This window comes from Orcinus orca, chromosome 8 (assembly GCF_937001465.1).
Source record: "Orcinus orca chromosome 8, mOrcOrc1.1, whole genome shotgun sequence".
NCBI classification, from domain to species: Eukaryota; Metazoa; Chordata; class Mammalia; order Artiodactyla; family Delphinidae; genus Orcinus; species Orcinus orca.
Genome location: NC_064566.1, coordinates 101,454,568 through 101,474,984, shown reverse-complemented (window position 1 = coordinate 101,474,984; position 20,417 = coordinate 101,454,568). Strand labels below are relative to the sequence as shown.

The following is a 20,417-nucleotide window of genomic DNA, read 5'->3' as shown; positions in this document are numbered from 1 at the left end:
GACAACCTCAACCATCTATATATTTAGTCTTAAAAATGTTTTTACTCCTTGGCCCAATAATTTCACTTTTAAAAGTCAGTTCTAAAGACATGCTTAGAAGAGTAGCTGAAGATTTATGGACAAAGATACTCACAGCAGTATTATCTGTAATAGCGAAAAAACCCCACAAAACCAAAAATATACATATGCACGCACATATAAAAAAGTGGAGCCTAACCAATAGGGAATGGCTAAGCAAATTAAGTGTTGATACATACATTCAATAAGTATCTATAGCTGTTACAAATTATGTTTATGAAAAATTTTAATAAACATGATCATTAGATGATAAATGAAAAAAGCAGGATTTAAAACTATATTCCACATATATTATGATCTTCAGTTAGGTAAATATACACCATATGAAAAGGATTAGTTGCAAATGGATTGAGATATTGACGTGTTATCTTTAGGTGATAGAATTGTCATGCTTACTTGCCTTTTTTTTTTGTACATTCATTCCACATTTTTATGCTAAATGTGTAATTTTCTTTGTCATTGAGTATTTGTAGAAACTTTCTGTTAACAATTTTCTACTTGATAAAATAGCATATTCACTGTAGAATATGTGAAAGAAAACCTTGAATATTTTGTTTAGAATATCACCTGGCATTATGTTAACCATATTGGATGCTTAAAAAAATATTCTAAACGAGAAAAACACTGCAGTCTGAAAAATGGCAATGTAATTTAAATCAGAATTCTGTTTTATCTGATATGATTTAAATCCAAATTCTGTTTTGAATTTTTACATGAGAATATTTGAATGGTACGTATGCTAGAACAGAGGTCAGACAGCCTTGGCTAGTGATGTGTGGTGGGGTGGGCTGGTGTCCTCTTACTGTGGACCTTTTCTCTGCTGGCCACTGTTTCCAGATCAGAAAAGGAGGATGGGATAACAGTTTCTATGCAGAGGAAATTAGGGCTGTTTTCTCCCTTGCCAAGGTAAATTTTTGTGGGTAAGAAAGATGCCATACGTGCTAAGGCCACTGATCTGTGTGTGAGAAGATGGCAGGAACCTTGTTCAGTTATGATAAACTTGGCCAAACAAATTGTTCATTTGCGAGCAATGCAGGGAAATGATACATATTTATATGTATGTGTATATAAATTAAAAATATATAAAATTTGTATATACTTATATACATTTATAGTATACACATATATTTATGTATAGATGTTAGATATGTATGTTAAAATATATTTTTTGTTTTCCAATAACTTAACTAGTCAAGTAGCAATAGCACTAATATTATTAAGAAGTTTCCTCTTTCGACAAATATAGTACTTTTGAAAGTGACATAGTATTGAATAACTTTCCAGCAGTGCTAATGCATATACCCTGATTTATACATCCTCTAACCCTCCTTATGGTCAGGGATGTTTGTTTGTGAGGTTGGACCTAGGTTGCTCTTGGTGGCTGTTGAATATAATTTCAAGCCACCTGACCTGTAGAGCAACAGAACCCAGGTTGTTGTCCTGAATATCACAATTTTCTAACAAGCTGAGCAGGCTTGCCACAGAGAAATATAAACCAAGTCAACAAATATTTAGTCAGTGACTGTGAGGGTCATAATTTCTTTCCAACCTCTCAAATCAACTGACAGCACGTTAACCTAATAGAAAGATAGGCACATTCCTGTGTGATAATATTTAGGTAGCAATAATGAGCTGTGATGTTTTAAAGGACAGCTGTAAAGTAACTCACTAGATCACGTGCTGGGGTTAAAGTTGACTCTGGAATTTGTTTCACTGCTTTTCAATAAATAAATAGTCGAGGAAAGATTTGGCAAAAGGAAGAAACTCTCTTCCTTGTCCTCAGGAAGGTGCCTCCTGTTAACAAGTTGTTTGAATGTTTACTCTGCCGTGACTGCTTAGCAATGGTGTGTCAGTTCTTACCCTTGAACCAAGGGAAGAATTCAAATAAACCGAAAAGGTTTTCACACAGCTGGCCCCTTCTGCCAGCGGGTGGTACCAGAGTATTTTCTCCCACTTTTAAAAGAGCTCAGCAAGGGCTCCCCTGGTGGCGCAGTGGTAGGGAGTCCGCCTGCCGATGCAGGGGACACGGGCTCGTGCCCCGGTCCGGGAAGATCCCACATGCTGCGGAGCCTGCGCGTCCGGAGCCTGTGCTCCGCAACGGGAGAGGCCACAACAGTGAGAGACCCGCGTACCGGAAAAAAAAAAAAAAGAGCTCAGCAAGAAAACATTTAAAAGGCGTTCCTCGAACTGATAGTCCACGATGTAGATAAACTTGACTTTGCAACTTGGATATTTTGGAGTACCTGGTGTAGAGAAGTGAGCAGATCCTGGGAGATATTTGATTTCTTCAAAGCCATACTTACGGTGCCTTACTTTGTATTACTACCCAGTTTTATCGATGGTTAGAATTAACCTTTCTTGTCACAGATGAGTACACACGTAGAATTCTCATTTCTAAAATGTCATTAATGTAACTCTGGCATTACATTTTGTTGTATTCTGTAGTCAGATTCTGTGTCCTGGCCAAGCAGGAATGTAGGGGAGAATTTGTCGACATAATAACCACTCTTTGGATCTCTAGCCTAGCATGGTGCCTGGCATACAGTAGGCGCTTACTTTATGTTTGCTAATTTTTGAAATCATATATATGAATGCATAAGTGAATGAAAGAATAAAAATATGGCTAGGTTACACTGAATTCAGTAGAGATAACAGTTCTCGTTAAATACTACTCTCTAAGGTACTTCTGGGAATTACGTTACATTAAGGTATTCCTTTCATTTTAAGAAACATCAAGTGCCTCTTTTCTGCTAGGCATTAGAATTTGCAAAGTTGGATATGACATCATTCTTGCCTTCAAAGAGGACATAGTTATGTAACGAGGTAAATTGCAGAGCACAGTAGTGAGTGCAGTGGTAGATAGTGACCAAGGTGTAGGAGTAGCACAGAGAAGGAATGAACCATATCTGGAGGATGGCATGGACCTTGTGAATATTCCTAATTTATTCATCTTGTTTACTTTCCATCTCTCCCACGGAATGTAAGGTATACATTTTTGTCTGTTACTTATTTTTACTTACATATATAAGTGCTCTATCTCCAGCTCTTAGAATAGTACCCATCATATAATAAACATTCAGTAAATATTTGTTGCATGAATGAATAATTTTCCTTCCAAAAGGAATTTACCAATTATATTTCACCAACGAGATATTATAGTGATTTTTACGCACATCCTTACCAGTGCTGGGTTTTGTGAAACTTTTTTTAGCTTTGTAAATGTGTTATATTATCTCTATATTAAAAAAACACATAAACAAACATTTCCGTGGCTGCCATCCATCCATCCCCAGCAATTCTCTCTGTTTTTCTGCTGCCCTTTTATAGCAAATCCTTGAAGGAGTTTTCTGTGCCTGTTTCTTCATTTCCTCCCTTCCCATCCTATCCTGAACTGATCAGACTTTTGTCCCTTCTCCACTGAAACCGTTCTTGCTATATCACCCATGGTCTTCTTCATGGCTTTCTGATGCCATCTTATCTTACTCTGTTTCTCAGCAGTGTTTGAGATGGGTTGATTACTCTCTTCTTCCAGAAATATTTTCCATTTTTCTCCCTAGATGCAACATGCCCCTGGATTTCTTCTTATTTTGTTGGCTACTTCTTCTTAGTCTCCATTATTACTTCTTTCTCCTCTATTCAGTGTCTAAAGGTTGGAGTATCTTTCCTCCTCTATCATATTTTCCTTAGTGCTCATCTAGCGCCAAGGCTTTAGTACATGTAACATCTGCATTTTCAGCTCTGACTTCTTCCCACAGCTCCAGACTCCTATATGCACCTGTCGACTAGTTACTGGTACTCGGATCCCTCACAGATCTCAGACTTTCCATGGCCAAAGCACAGCTGTTGAGCAGCCTCCTCTTCAGCCGTTTCCCCTGCTCGTCTTCCCCATTTCAGGAAGCAGAACTTTTACTTATTCTGTTACACCAAAAACTAAGAGTTGTCTTTGATATAGCTCTTTCTCTCACACTTTTTTTTTTTTTTTTTTTTTTTTTGCGGTACGCGGGCCTCTTACTCTTGTGGCCTCTCCCGATGCGGAGCACAGGCTCACGGGCCCAGCCGTTCCGCGGCATGTGGGATCCTCCCGGACCGGGGCACGAACCCGTGTCCCCTGCATCGGCAGGCGGACTCCCAACCACTGCGCCGCCAGGGAAGCCCTCTCTCACACTTTCTATCCAAACCTTCATCAGCTTGGTTTAAGCTTTAGTGTATGTTCTGAATCCGGTGATTTTCCTCAGCACCTCCACAGCTGACTCACTGGACTCACCCACCACGTGCTCATCTCTCTCCCCAGCGATCTCGTAACTTCCCACTTGGTCTCCCTCCTCCATCCCGGCCCCACTTCAGTCTAGTCTCCATCAGCCAGTGATCTCCTTAAAGCATAATGAGATCCCATCCCTCCCTTCTCTAAGTCCTCCAAGGGTCTGCCATCGCATTTAGAATAAATGCCAAAACCTTCAGCATGGCCTTTGAAGCTGGGTAGGGTCTAGCCCGGCTTTCCCCTGTGCTCTCTACTTGGCTCATCCCACTCTCACCACAGCGGTCTTTGGATTTCTGCAGACAAACTCGATCCCCACGCAGGCCTGCCCCTGGTATTCTCTGCACAATCCATGAGTCCCCCATCTGAAAAAAGGGAAGAAAACCAGGAGTACCTGACTCATAGGCTTGTCGTGAAGGTTCAGTTAATATATGAAAAGCACTGAGATGGTGTCTGGCTCGTACAAGCACTATATAAACGTTAGTTATTATTTTGTTGTTATTGTTTCTGTTTTAAGGAACATAGAGGAGGAATGCATCTGAGTTGTGTTGAGTTTTAGATGGTTGTGAGATGTACAAAGAGAAAGGCGCTAAAGGCCGTTATGTATTCATTTGGAACAATTGGTTCTGTGTAAAATAAGTGTCTTAGTATCTTGGAAGAATGAGCAGAATTTCTAACTTTAATTTAACGTCTAGAGATTAGCTTGTGAATTGGGAAGATGTGGATCATTGAATGCCTTGTATTTGACGCACTCTATGTGGAGCTTTCAAAATAGAGGGCAGCCACTGTGTTCATAACTCGGGCTGGCTATTCAGATAAAAAATTCCAACTGTTTTTGTACTTTAGAATTCCTTCCTTTTTTTTTTGATGTCTTTTAGTAAGCCAAGGCCTGGATTTTGCCCTGGAAGTCTGTCCTCCCCGCTTCTGCAATCTGGCGCTATGCATCCAGTTGCTGGACCCTTACAGACACTGCTGTATGTTACTCTCCCGATTCTGTGCTCTTCCGTGAGTCCAGGTAAGAGGAGAAGAATGGTAGTCTGGGCCTGAAGCTTTTCCTCATCTTAATCCTATGAAGAACTTCAACTTTAATGCTTCGACGATAGTGATGGTTTCCAAAGACGTTTCTAAGATTTGTTTGACCAGTGGAATGATTTTAAAACTGATTCATTAAGCAATTTAAGGATCTCTTAGGAGTGCTTCTGGGCATTCGCAGGCCTTCCCATCATTGTCCGTATAATTTATTCCTTTTGTTGTCTTGAAAATAAATATTTTCCGGACATGCTTTTTTTCAGTGAGGATATGTTACAAATCTCTGAATTTGGAAATTATGATAGGAATCAAATGCTGACTACACACCACCAAAGAGGAATTTTAGAAGCCGTATGTAAGAGTACTCAACTTGGAGTGAGAGAACTTGGTTCAAATCCCAGGTCTCTCATGATCTTGCCTAATTTATTATCTAACTCTGGGTTACTAAAAAGCTTAAATGTGTTTATTATTAAATGTATATGTAAGCCTGAGGCTAATTCATGGCCCATATGCACTTCTTTTTATTTTAGATATGTGTGAAGATTTATATAGGAGTATATACAAATACAGTGATGTTTATTTATTAAGTAATATTTGTTTATTATCTTTGTTAAAAATACTGTATAACTATACTCGACTTAGTAAGGGAAAATTGATTTAGTGGTTTTTGTTTGTTTGTTTGTTTGTTTGTTTTTTGCGGTACGCGGGCCTCTCACTGCTGTGGCCTCTCCCGTCGCAGAGCACAGGCTCCGGACGCGCAGGCTCAGCGGCCATGGCTGACGGGCCCAGCCGCTCTGCGGCATCTGGGATCTTCCCGGACCGGGGCACGAACACCGTGTCCCCTGCATCGGCAGGTGGACTCTCAACCACTGCGCCACCAGGGAAGCCCGATTTAGTGGTTTTATTTCTGGGTTTTTTTTTGGCTAAATAGCAACCTCAGATTCAGTCAAGGCATTTCCTTTAATCTTTATTTCTGGTAAAATATCCTATAAAAGTAGATTCAGCAATTTATTATTTTTTTTCTTTTAACTATTTTATTACACCAGATTATTAGTATCCCTGTCCCCCGCCCTCATTTTTGGGTGGAGGGGAGGGATGTGTTTTGATACTTGAACGCAAGAACCCCTCTCCCCCAAGTTACTGGAGGAATAGGCATAACAAGTGAAACTATTCCAAACACCAAATAAAAATATGACGATTGATACCCCATTTATCCTCATATCCCCAAAAGGATAGACTTTGTATTTCAGTGTGGCTTCCTAACTTTCTACTTCTGCGTTCTTAAAAGTTGAACATTACTTATATTAAAGGGAAGTAGTCAAATTATTTTGAGAAAATAATTTGCTCTTAAAGTCAAACTCTGTTGGTAATATGGAAGAGAATTCTTTTGATTTTGAAAGTCATCTTCTCTTTTTCAGATTCTTAATTTCCATTTTTAAAAAGCTACTTCATTAGAAGAGCAGTTTACCATTTCTCATTTATAGAATTAGTATTTTGTTTTATTTATATCATAAGGATTCTCATCTGTGCTGGCCTAACTGTTAAGTTCTCCATTGGTATGTTGCCTTCTTTCTTCCAAAATATAAGAATGTTCCTAGAACTCTTACAAGCTCTCAGGACCATAACGTATAAAGTAAGGGATTGCCTTTCGTTTTGTAGATTCAGATGAAGTATATTAAACTTGCTCTTCTTTGTCTCTCCCCTTGTCTCCTCTTCTCTCCCACTCTCCCCACCCCTTTGCACACGGGGACTGTTCCCTTGTAGACTTGGCACCTTATTTTATTTCTGAGCCATTGTCTGCCGTCCAGAAACTTGGTGGACCTGTAGTACTGCATTGTTCTGCTAAACCTGTGACTGCTCGTATCTCATGGTTGCATAATGGAAAAAGATTGGACAGAAATGTGGAACAGATTAAGGTTCACCAGGGGACGTTGACTATCCTTTCTCTTAACCCCTCCCTGTCGGGTTATTACCAGTGCATTGCCAACAATAGCATTGGCGCCGTTGTGAGTGGTCCTGCAACCATATCGACTGCAGGTGAGTCTGATTTTGTCCCTGTTACAGATGCTTATTCCTGAAATTACTGTTAATACTTGCATTTTTTTGAGTACTTGGAGGAGCGTGGGCTTTGGAGTAAGACACGTATGCGTTCTCATCCCAGCCTTGACACTCGCTGTGTGTTTAACCTGGGGGACGATACTTGAGCCTTGCTTAGTGTCTTCCTCTGTATCAAGGGATCTGGACATTATTTTGTGCAGCGTTAGGACAATTTTCTAACGTGAATCTGAATTTCTTTGTGAGTATTTAAAAGTCCTTAATATCAACAACCAAAAAAGCTGTTGTCCGCTTTGACAGTTATTTCATGCCATCCTTTATCTTTTTTGCACATCTAATTGTTTTATTTGCCTTGATTACAGAGTGATTTTCATTTATTTAATTGAAACCAGGCTAAAGAAGTGGGGTAGAAAAATAACTGTAAGGAAAGGAATGTTGAGTATTGAACTTATGGAAAAATCTGGTATGTGTGGTTTTCTTAGTAAGTTTGAGCCATCTGCCTTTCAAACGGTGATGGCTTCCAGTAATGGAAAGCATCTTTGTGAGGGCACCCCTATTTACAGAACAAATCTGGATTCCCCAGGAGTAGTGAGTTTGTCATAACTGAGAAGAGTAAATGTTTTGGTAGAGCTGTGACCCGTGGACAGCTCCAAGCCACACACCGGAGGGCTGAATTCCTAGGGGCAGGCTGCAGAGTGCTTTCAGCACCGGCAATAATAAAGAGCCCTTCCATGCAGGCTCCGGCTGTAGTCAACTTAAACCGAGAGAAACTGAGACCTAGTTAGTATATTCAGGTAATTCAAACGATACACTGCTTTTTTTTTTTTTTTTTTTTTGATATCCTAGGTTCATTCTTGGAAACCCTTTTATTGCCATGTGAGTAGCTACTAACAGAATAAGGATGCATAGGGAAAGTGAGTTTTGATGAGAGACTGGATTAAGAAGGATTTATCTTGGCAGAATGGGAACAATTAGGCTTTATAGTTCTCCCTAATGTTTCAAGAACAGTTTGCTTGCCTTGTAGTCTCCTGGAAGCATTGTCTTCTGGAAAAGGGTGCCATGACTAAGCCCCAGCTCTCAACTGTGCACCCCTACCCCAACTGCTTTCTAAGATAAAAAGATCCTGCTACTTTGGGAACTGGGAGTAGCTGCCACAAATGGCCATGGTGCAGATGTTGTTTCTAGCTTTACAATTTCCTTTGGGAAAGAGAGTTCAAATTTACATTTATTTATTGATCTATCTACTTATTTCTTTTAGTTCTTGGTGATTTTGGTTCATCAACAAAGCATGTTATTACAGCAGAAGAAAAAAGTACTGGTTTCATTGGCTGCAAGTTACCAGATAGTAACCCCAAAGCTGAGGTGCGCTATAAAATCCGGGGAAAGTGGCTGAAACATTCCACAGGTGAGACCTCTTACGACAAGCCAATGGCACCCAGAGAACAAATGGGATTAACCAACTACCATTAAGCTCTGTGTGCTAGGGGCTGTAGACACAAAAACACATAAGATATATTGTGTCTACTGTTGGGAGTCAAGTGGAGTAGTTTAGACACATGGTTACAGTATGAAATAGAACATAGTATAGAAGACAGTACAGAAATGATTACAACCCCGCACCCCCAAGGCTCACTCCTTCAACTCATTCAGGAATCTACTCAGATATCACTTCCTTTGAGAAGATCGCCCTCATGGCACTATCTGAAATGATGTGCTGTGTTGCTCTGTCCACTTTATTCAGCTTCGTTTTCCGTAGCCCTGTGTCATATGCATGACTGTCTGCTTGTTTGTCGTTTGTCCCTTTCTCTGCCGCCTTGTTCCTGCATCGGAGCACTGGCAGCATGAGTGCAGGGCTTGCTTTATCTGCTCGCTTCATTGTTGTATCACTTGTGCACAGGCCATTGTTGGCAGAAAATAGGGTCTCAGTACATATTGTTGAGAAGAAATGAATGAAGACGTGAATGACTACTGGGTGGTCAGTGCTGCAGGCAGGGGTTTGCCCAAAGTGGCAGCTGCGGTCGTTGTATCTTTGTCTAAATATGTTTCTTGTGCTGTGGTGTTCTCAGGGAGTGATCTGTTGCCTTGGGGCTCTGATGGGTTTGATTTTGTTACTGTAGTGCTGTTGACTTTTTTTGTTCTGCTTTGACTTTCCTTTTCCTTCATTTAATGGATTTTCCCCGATTGCTTATTTGCTGCTCATGTCACGTCTACATTTAAAGCATAACTATCAATCTTTGTTAGTCTTAACTTGTGTCCTTCATAAAGAGAGAGACCTAACTGCATTCCCTTCCTTCCTCAGAGAATTACTTAATCCTTCCATCAGGGAATCTTCAGATTTTGAATGTATCCTTAGAGGACAAGGGATCATATAAATGTGCAGCTTTTAATCCTGTCACACATGAATTAAAAGTTGAACCCATTGGCCAAAAGCTCCTTGTGAGTCGTAAGTATTTGGGGGAATCGTGGTCACTGGGAAGAGTCCTCAGAAGCATTTCTCATAAAAAGTTGGGAAGTGGGAGTTCCTTTTTCTTTCAGATCCTGTTTGTTTATCATGAGAAAGTCTTTACATGCATAAGTGCATTATAGCATAGTACTGTATATGTTTTAAAAATATAATGACTTCTTAGAAGAGAATTTTGGTCAAGATGACAGGATAGAATTCATGTGGAGAACTTTGCCCTTTGCTCAAATAAAAAGAAATTAGTGAGCAAATATCACTTTGTATCAGTGGTAATCAAATTGGTGGCTGTGAATTACAAAAAAATATTTATCTGTTCTCTTTGAGATACGATAAGTTGTAGTGGCACCAAGAGTCAAAGCATAGTTAAGTAACAGTCCACATACTTGTTGAGAAATTCAACATTTCCAAACTGCTAATTCAGGAGTAGCTCTAAAGGATCATGAAGTCTTTTAAATTTAATTCTCAACTGAAAATGATTTAGTTACCAAACAGGACCTCATAGTGTAAAGAAGAATAAATGGGAAGATGGGGAAGCTCACAGCTTTGCTAAGGAAGAGGGTGGAAGTGAATACATAAGAATAATGATTTTTTATTTTCCCTTCTTTCTCCAGGCCCTTCTTCAGATGACTTTCACATTCTTCACCCCGCCCTTTCACAGGCATTAGCTGTTCTCTCTCGTAGCCCTGTGACCCTGGAGTGTGTGGTAAGTGGGATCCCAGCTTCTCATGTGCACTGGCTGAAGGACGGTCAGGACGCTGTGCCGGGAAGCAAGTGGAGAAGGTTGTATTCGCATCTTGCCACGGACAGCATTGATCCGGCGGACTCTGGCAACTACTCCTGTGTGGTGGGAAACAAGTCTGGAGACACCAAACACGTGACTTACGTGGTGAATGTACTTGGTAAGATGTTACTTGTTAAGTGTTTTTTCAAGTCAGGCTATTTTTCTGGTCTAACTGATGTTTGAGTGGAAGATCTATTTGTGAACCATAAATGGAATAGAGACTACCTAGAAATAGCTACCCCAGTACCAAAATGAGCTTCATTGCTCTAAAGGACTGCTGAGTCGGGCAGTGTTTCTGGGTGGCACAGAGCGTTTCACCTGGGATGTTCTTGGGAACCTCACCCCCAACCTGGTTACACAATACAGTAAGTCCCCTACATACGAACCTTCAAGTTGCAAACTTTCAAAGATGCAGACGTGCGTTCGCATGTCTAATCACGTTAAGTTAGTTCACGTGTCTGGTGTACATTGTCACGTGTGTGCATCCTCTACAAGTGGCTGTGCTTTTGTGTACTGTACAGTACTGTATAGGGTACAGTAGTACAGTATCTTTATTTCAAGCCCAGGATGTCCTGAAGCAAGTGTAAAAGCAGTGGTGGTGTAGCTGGTTCTATACTATATAGCCGATTGTTAGTAGGGTTCCTAAGCTAACTTTGTTGGACTTATGAGCAAATTGAACTGACGAACGCACTCTCGGAATGGAACTGGTTCATATGTAGGGGACTTATTTACAGAGCTGGTTCTTCCTTCTTGATGACATGGAGGAAAGAGACTGGAATTCAACAGGATGCAAGATTCTGGGCTGTATCAGTGTGTAGTGTCCAGTAATCGTAACTAAGACAGAGTACTGACCAGAAAATGTCATCTCAAAAAGAAATCATTTCATTTTATTTTCCCTTTTGGAATGCTTTCACTATAGCTGGCTCATAAAATTTGTGTTATTTTCACCCATATTTCTATATATACTATTTATCTCAAAGCTATTCCTTTCTTCCAGCTACCTATCTCACTGTCATGGGTAGCAGCAAAAATGTTTTCCTTTATCAAAACAGATTTTCATGAAGACTGGAAAAAAAAAGTTTTCATAGTAAATATAGTTTTTGTAAAGCTTCTACACCTGTTTATGTGCAACAGTGGCCTGACATAGGTTACACTGGAATTAATACAAGTGTATGGCGAGTGGGCTTTAAATTTAATGCTAATTAGGACTAGATTAATATGCATAGTCATTTAATTTGGGCATATGTTACAAATGCCGATACATGATGTACTCTGTCCAGGTAATAAGTGACTTGATGCAGAAAGAAAAAGACAGATACCGTATGCTAACACATATATATGGAATTTAAGAAAAAAAAATGTTATAAAGAACCTAGGGGTAAGACAGGAGTAAAGACACAGACCTACTGGAGAACGGACTTGAGGATGTGGGGAGGGGGAAGGGTGAGCTGTGACAAAGCGAGAGAGTGGCATGGACATCTATACACTACCAAACGTAAGGTAGATAGCTAGTGGGAAGCAGCCGCATAGCACAGGGAGATCAGCTCGGTGCTTTGTGACCACCTAGAGGGGTGGGATAGGAGGGTGGGAGGGAGGGAGACGCAAGAGGGAAGAGATATGGGAACATATGTATATGTATAACTGATTCACTTTGTTTTGAAGCAGAAACTAACACACCATTGTAAAGCAATTATACCCCAATAAAGATGTTAAAAAAAAAAAAAAAGTGACTTGATGGATACTAAAGGAAAATTTTTGCCCAGAATACATGTAACCTCAAAGCAGAATTGAGCATAAAAAGAATTTAACTTCCAAATAAGCATTCTTCTGTTTTGGCTGTTGCGTAGTGTGAAATCCAGGGAAATGATTACTTTATTTCAAACAGATCACCTGGAACAAACGCTCAGAGAAGCCAAAGATTAGAAACTCTGCATGTATGTATGTGTGTGTGCATTTGTTGGGTTGGCGGAGGGTGGTTAAGTGGGAGGAGAGATCTATAAAAAGAGGCTATAATGTTTTAGTAACATATGGTTTATCCTATTGGAGGAAAGTAAATACATTTCTAATTTTTTCTTGATGACCATGGTGGATGGGAGAATGTGAGGAAATAATACAATTCGGTTTCAACTAGTTATTGAGGAGAGTTTGTATGACTCGTGTGATAATTTAAAAAGTACATCTTGAGGGCTAGACTTTAATTTATGTTTATTTTATTTTTTATTAATTTTTTACTAGAGTATAGTTGATTTACAATGTTGTGTTAGCTTCTGGTGTACAGCAAAGTGAATCAATTATACATACACATATAGTCCACTCTTTTTTAGATTCTATTCCCTTATAGGTCATTATAGAGTATTGAGTAGAGTTCCCTGTGCTAGACAGTAGGTTCTCATTAGTTCTTATTCGTTTTATTTTTAGAACATGCTTCCATTTCTAAAGGACTGCAGGATCAGACAGTGTCTCTGGGTGCCACAGTGCAATTCACGTGTGAAGTTCACGGGAACCCAACCCCCAACCGTACCTGGTTTCACAACGCACAGCCCATTCGTCGTTCCCCACGACATCTAACTGTGGGAAATGGATTGAAAATCAGGGGTGTTACCATGGAAGATTCTGGGCTGTATCAGTGTGTAGCAGATAATGGGATTGGATTTACGCAGTCTACTGGGAGACTGGAAATTGAAAACGGTAGGCTTTTAGGTCATGTAATCATAGGAGATTTTACTTTACAGATGGGGTTTTGTTCTGGTTAAAAATTAAATCATTTTTACAAAAAAGGAAATAATCCTATCACCATAACAGAGCGGTGTTCATTTTCCGTGTTCCTTTCTAGTTGCAGGTAGGCATTTCCATGAAGAAGCAACCTTATTTAATCACGCTCATTTAAAAATTTTTTATAATATTTTTTCAACAGATACTGCATAGTTTTGAAAAGGCATAATTTTGAAAAGCACATGGTAAAAGTCTCACCCATGTTCCCCAGCCAGCCAGATTTCTCTTTAGAACTAACTAGTTTTATCATTTTCTTGAATATCCTTGTATGCATGTATATAATCAATTACATATAACATGTGAGCTTGTGTGCATTTAATAACAATGTCTGTTTTTTTTTTTTTGAACGTAAATGGTGGTAGCATTCATATAAATTACCTCGAAGTTTTTCTTAAAAATTTTTCCTTGAATTTTACCTTAAAAATTACCTTGAACTTTTCACTTCACACATATCTTGGACATCTTCTCATATGGTACATTAAAGAGTATTTTCATTTCTTTTTAAAAATGGCTGCTTAGTCTTCCGTTGTATAGTTGTGATGATTTGACTAGTACCTCATTGATGGCTGTTTCTAATCCTTCACTATTACAAGAAGTCTACAATGGATGTCCTTCTACATAGATTATTTTGCACATGTGTGAACATCTCTAACATAAATTCCTAGAAATGAACTTGCTGAATAAAAGCATGTATGTCTTGGTAATTTTGATAGATATCACTGCTCTCCAAAATAGTTACTAGTTTACACTCCCACTAGCAATGTTTCCACATATCCTCACCAAGGTGTGGTGGTGTCAAAATTTCTGTTTAGTCTTTGCCAATCTGATAGGTTTTTAAAAAAGTACCTTTTGGGCTTCCCTGGTGGTGCAGTGGTTGAGAGTCCGCCTGCCAATGCAGGGGACACGGGTTCGTGCCCCGGTCCGGGAAGATCCCACATGCCGCGGAGCGGCTGGGCCCGTGAGCCATAGCCACTGAGCCTGTGCTCCGCAACGGGAGAGGCCACAGCAGTGAGAGGCCCGTGTACCGCAAAAAAAAAAGTACCTTTTGATCTATATATTTTTTATTATTATGAATGAAGTTGGGCATCTCATCATGTGTTTATGAGCCATTTGAATTTGCTTTCCTGTGTATTGCCTGTTCATTGTCTTTTGCCCATTTTAAATTAGGTTGTTGGTCTTTTTTCTTATTTATAGGAGTTCTTTATATATTAGGGAAATTAATCTTTTGTCTGAGAGTTATAAATATTTCAAATTTCAAAGAATCAGGATGATAGAGACCAATTCTCTGAACTTGGTGCAATTAATTTAGATGTTAATAACAAAAAATAATTTTTAAATGGCATGTATTTGGAAACTTAGAATTATATTTCTCAATAGCTGGGTCAAAAATCATAATGGAAATTTAAAATTCTTTCAATGATAATGAGTGTCAAATTGTGTGGGATATAGGAAAAAGGAACATAGAATTTATAGCCTTAAATGCTTATAAAAGAAAGCTAGTAAAACTGAAAATTAGTGAACTACGTAAAATAAGAGAATAGATTTAAAGAAAACAGAAGAAAGGAGATAATAAAGATATGGGCAGAAATCAATTAAATAGAAAATGAAGATAAAATAGGATCAGTAAAGATAAAGTTTAACTAAGGAGTTATTCCAGTAATCAATCAGAAAATTTAAAGTATTATTCATCCTATTTAATGAATAAAGGAGAAAAACAATATGATTATCTCCATAGAAGCAAAAAAACATCTGACATAATTCAGTATCTATGATAGACACTTTTAGGAAAACAGAAATAGAAGGAACTTTCTTAACTTGATAAAGAGTATCTAACAAAAACTCACAGGAAGCATTACTTTTAATGGTGAAATGTTTAAGCATTCCCTTTAAAATCTCTTTTAGTTGTCATCATAGTGGAGATTCGCATCAGTACAGAATGACAAGAAAAAGAAATGAAAGATGTAAGGGTAAGAGAGAAAGAAAACTCAGTCGTTATTCATTCACAGCTGCTATGGTTGTCAATATAGAGAATCCTCAGTAGTTTGTTGGCAAATTGTTAGAAATAATAAAAGCTTTTAGCAAGGTGGCTGGATAAAGACCAATAAACAAGAATGTTGCCTTTCTATGTACGAGTGTATTAGCCAGGTTTCTCTAGAGAAACAAAACACAAGAGGATCTATAATATACACATAGGAGGAGATTTATTATAGAAACTGGCTCACACAGGTATAGAGGACAAGTCTGCCATCTACATACTGGAGAAGGAGGGAAGCCAATGATGCAATTGAGCTGTGGGAGGAGGAGTGATGGTGTAAGTCTCAACCTAAGTCCAAAAGCCAGAGGTCCAGGAGCACTGATGTCCAGTGTCCTAGGGCAGAAGAAAGATGGCTCAGCTCATAGAGAGAATTCGCCCTTCCTATGCATTTTTGTTCTACTGAGGCCCTCAACGGATTGCGTGGTGCCCACCCACATTGAGAGGGCCATCTGCTATACTCGGTTTACCAATTCAGATGCTAATTTCTTCTGGAAACACGCTCACAAACACAGCTAGTTATCTAGGCATCCCTTAGCCCAGTCAAGTTGACACAGAAAATTAACCATTACAATTAGCAACAGACAGAAAAAGTAATTTAAAAGACACTCTAAAAGAAGAAGAACAAGAAAGTGGGGACCTTGCTTTACCAGATATTAGAATATACACAAAAATCTATAGTAATTAAGACAGTGTTGTATTATTGGTGCAGGAACAGACAAATAGACTCTTGGAACAAGACAGAGACCACCAACAAGGATTTGCACTAAGGATTTGACTTAGGTGGCATTGCAGATCACCAAGGGGAGGATATCCATTTCAAGAGTTGATGTAGGATAATTGGTTATCAAAATGGAGGAGAAATTAAATCTCTAACTCACATTGTACACAAAGACACATTTCCAGTGGATTAAAGACCTATATATGAAAGGCAAAATGGCAAAGTTTTTGAAGAAAATATAGAAGAATATCTATATGATCTGGGTAAAACTTTTCAACAAGACATTTTAGGCTAATTTTTAAGAAAAGATTGGTATGACTACATTAAAATTAAAGCATCCTTATTTTTTAAAGATACCATTAAAAATGAAAAGCAAAGCAATAAACTGAGAGAAGATACTAGTAACATATGTAACTAGCAAAAGAGCAGTACCTAGTACTTACAAAGAATTCAGAACCATTACAAAAAGGATAGAGGATCCGACAGAAAAATGGACAAAATGCACTTGACAGAGGAGGAAAAATGAGTGGCAGATAAATACGTGAAAAGATAGTCAACCTCATTAGTACTGAGGGAAATGCAGGTTATGACCCGTGAAAGCATTTTACACTTCTTAGATTAGTAAAAATTCAGAAATCTGATCATTGTTGATAGACTTCGTCAAACACAGGAAGTAGGACTGGAAAAGGAGAAAGATGTGCTGGAGAAAATGTCGTTTGTAATCGATATTCCATTGTGAGATCACTTAAAAATACCGCCCCCCCAAAAAAAAATACCTGAGACCAGAAGGAAAGAGTCGGTGCCACTTGTTTAGAAACAAAAATTTGTTCGTGTATTTGGTCAGAAATATGTTTGCCAACCGTAATTCAGAACAGGTTTTTCTCCCAGGATTTTTGGGATCAGATTTTTGCGCCCTGGAATTGACTGTCTTTTTGAAGGACTATTATTTAGTTTTATACTTCTTTACACCTTTTTCATGTTAAAGTCTGAGGTTTTGGCCTCACGTGTTCTGGATTTACAGTGGTCAGATGCGCTGAGGATGCAAACTGGAAAACTCTCTGTGGATTCCTTTATATACATTCCTTTCTTTCTGAAGGACAGGCAACCTATGTGGGAAATGTCTAGGAGCCCACACGATGAAAAATTCTACTTTTGATTAACTGCTTTACTTGGTGAAAGTTGAGAAGCAAACTAACAAGGAAGGGGATATCTTTGTTCTAATCGTGACTATGATCATTACTACTTGCTAACGACATTGCAAGCACGGTTCCTTCAGAGAATGCACATGTTCACCACACTGTTCTGCATGTAAAACACTGTTTAGAAACACACATATAAAAGATGTTTCTAAGACAGCTACTTGTGCACGACACAACATTTACGTAATAGGATGAAATTATTTTGCATTGTAGATACTATAATGTTCTTAATTTACGTGAATTACTTTTTTTTAACAGACAGTGGACTCAAGCCTGTTATAATTACGGCACCAGCAAGTGCAGAGGTGGCCTCTGGAGGCTCCGTGACTTTCTCCTGCAATGCCACCGGGGTGCCGGTTCCAGCCATTCGTTGGTACGACAGGCATGGACTGATAACCAGCCATTTGTCTCAAGTTCTTAGATCTAAATCCCGGAAACCACACTTATCAAGACCTGGGGGTTCTGACCTGGAGCCTGTGTACTTCATCATGTCCCAGGCTGGCTCAAGCTCTCTGTATATTCAGGCTGTTACTCGGGAACACGCTGGGAAGTATACCTGCGAAGCTGCAAACGCACACGGCACCACACAGTCGGAAGCCGTCCTCGCTGTTGGTGAGTTGCCATGAGTATCTTTTCCCAGGTGAATGGTTTCCTTTGACAGTAGGGGATAAAGTGATTGGAAGTAGCTTTCAATGAGTCTAGCAACCTCTAAATATATATGTATTTACCAACAACAGTGAAATGTAGAATTGCATTTTTTGGTATTTGGCCTTATGCGAACCAGATGAACTTTGGTCTCCACTTCTGGTGGGTTTGTTAAGCTTGTCGTTGTTCTATAGGACACTTTCATTTGGGAGCAAGCCCAAGGTATGACCTCTTTGGGGCATTAATACTTTTGGTTTTCTAAGCTGAAAATATCGTTGCAAATATTTTCAGGTGGGCCCTTAGTAAGGATAGTATTCAGTCTAAAGAGTTGGCTTTTATTGGGAATGTTGAGTCCTGTGTACTGTCAAATAACACCCATCTGTATATTTGCCTCAACCGTATTCAAAGTTATTGTTCTAATAGGGTGTATAATATAATTTTCTTTTTTTCTTTTTTTTTTTTTTTGTGGTACGCGGGCCTCTCACTGTTGTGGCCTCTCCCGTTGTGGAGCACAGGCTCTGGATGCGCAGGCCCAGCGGCCATGGCTCACGGGCCCAGCCGCTCCGCGGCATGTGGGATCTTCCTGGACCGGGGCACGAACCCGTGTCCCCTGCATCAGCAGGTGGACTCTCAACCACTGTGCCACCAGGGAAGCCCTAATATTCTTTATATTTTACTGATTTTGGGTGATGATGACTTAATTTGGAGTACTGGTATATAGAATATCAGTATTATTCAAATTAATTCAAATTTGACTTAATCCACATCCAAATCTTATATCGGGGGCATTGGTGAGGGTGCCCCACTCATAGGGCTGGTGTGAGGATTCAAGGAGTCTGTACCTGTAAAGTGCTTAGAATGATGGCTGGAAGTAGAATGCCTTCAATAAATACTACGTATTAAGTTACAATTATTACTATGTAATTATTATTAAATTATAATTATCCCTTCTGGTAGTGTTTAGGGAAGAAGAAATAGTTACTGATACTAGTAGACCTTAATAATCCTTAAATAAAGAAGGTAGTTAAGTGTTGCATAAATTTATACACACATATGGATGTGTATATGTATGTGTATGTGTGTGTGTTTATATATCTGTTCTGCTAAGCAGAAATAGGGGTGGCTCTGCTCAATGTTGTTATAGCCGTAAGACAGCTGTCATGCAGGCACTGCTTGGGTATCATTTGGCTGAAATGATTTTCTTTTAAATTTTTTATTTTTTAAAATTTATTTATTTATTTGGCTGTGTCGGGTCTTAGTTGCGGCCTGCAGGATCTTTCGTTGTGGCATGCGGGCTCTTCTTTGCCGCACGTAGGCTGCTCTCTATTTGTGGTGTACAGGCTCCAGAATGCGTGGGCTCAGCAGGTGTGGCACGCGGGCTCAGCAGGTGTGGCGCGCAGGCTCAGGTGCCCCGCGCCACGTGGGATCTTAGTTCCCCAAACAGGGATCGAACCTGCGGCATCCCCTGCATTGGAGGCAGATTCTTAACCACTGGACCCCCCTGAAGTGATTATTTTATGTAAATAAAGGGTAAAGGGAGCCATAGACATCACAGTCATAGCTGATGGAACTAGGTAAGTATCTAGTTGTCTAACTGCCTCACTTTATTTATTTATTTTTAAAATTTTATTTATTTATTATTTATTTATTTGGCTGTGTTGGGTCTTCGTTTCTGTGCGAGGGCTTTCTCTAGTTGCGGCAAGCGGGGACCACTCTTCATTGCGGTGCGCGGCCTCTCACTGTCGCGGCCTCTCTTGTTGCGGAGCACAGGCTCCAGACGCGCAGGCTCAGTAGTTGTGGCTCACGGGCTTAGTTGCTCCGTGGCATGTGGGATCTTCCCCTTCCCAGGGCTCGAACCCGTGTCCCCTGCATTGGCAGACAGATTCTCAAACACTGCGCCACCAGGGAAGCCCCTCACTTTAAATATGAGAAATCTGAAGCCCTTAGAAGATACATAACTTGTTTAGATTCGATCTTTCTAGATCTTTAAGATCCCCCTACTCCCAGGATTTTATGTCTTGATAAATACCATTTTTTATGTATAGTAACCCCATGAGCTACATCCTACCTGAGTGGTCCTCCGTTGCTTCTTTTACATGCTCTGTAGTAATTACTGAAGTCTAGCTGAGTCTATTAAAGTTCAGAACAGCACATAACAACCCACTTCTTCCCATGGGAATCTGAGCTTATTATTAAATTCTAGCATGCTGGCAGCCTTTACTTTATTTGTTATGAAGGGGGGTGGTAAGCAAGATGACTCTCTCCCCCACCTTTTTTTCTTTCCAGAGACCTTGGGTTTTTGAGGTCCTGGATGTACAAATATTTGTAGAGTGAGTTGTAACTTTTCAAAACTATAATGGGAGTTGGCCTGGGGTCCTAAATAGTTTAG

The 20,417-nt window shown here is 39.6% G+C and overlaps 1 protein-coding gene across 1 annotated transcript in view; it reads left to right on the top strand.

Moving 5' to 3' along the window:
• The window catches only part of CDON (cell adhesion associated, oncogene regulated), a 100,550-nt gene that overhangs the window by 35,031 nt on the left and 45,102 nt on the right, over positions 1-20,417 (top strand). Inside the window, exons 3-9 of the mRNA XM_004280463.3 lie at positions 5,212-5,348; positions 7,127-7,399; positions 8,676-8,822; positions 9,717-9,860; positions 10,490-10,777; positions 13,078-13,347; positions 17,642-17,995. Coding sequence (XP_004280511.3) covers positions 5,212-5,348; positions 7,127-7,399; positions 8,676-8,822; positions 9,717-9,860; positions 10,490-10,777; positions 13,078-13,347; positions 17,642-17,995 — 1,613 coding nt within the window. The remainder of the gene's footprint in view (positions 1-5,211; positions 5,349-7,126; positions 7,400-8,675; positions 8,823-9,716; positions 9,861-10,489; positions 10,778-13,077; positions 13,348-17,641; positions 17,996-20,417) is intronic.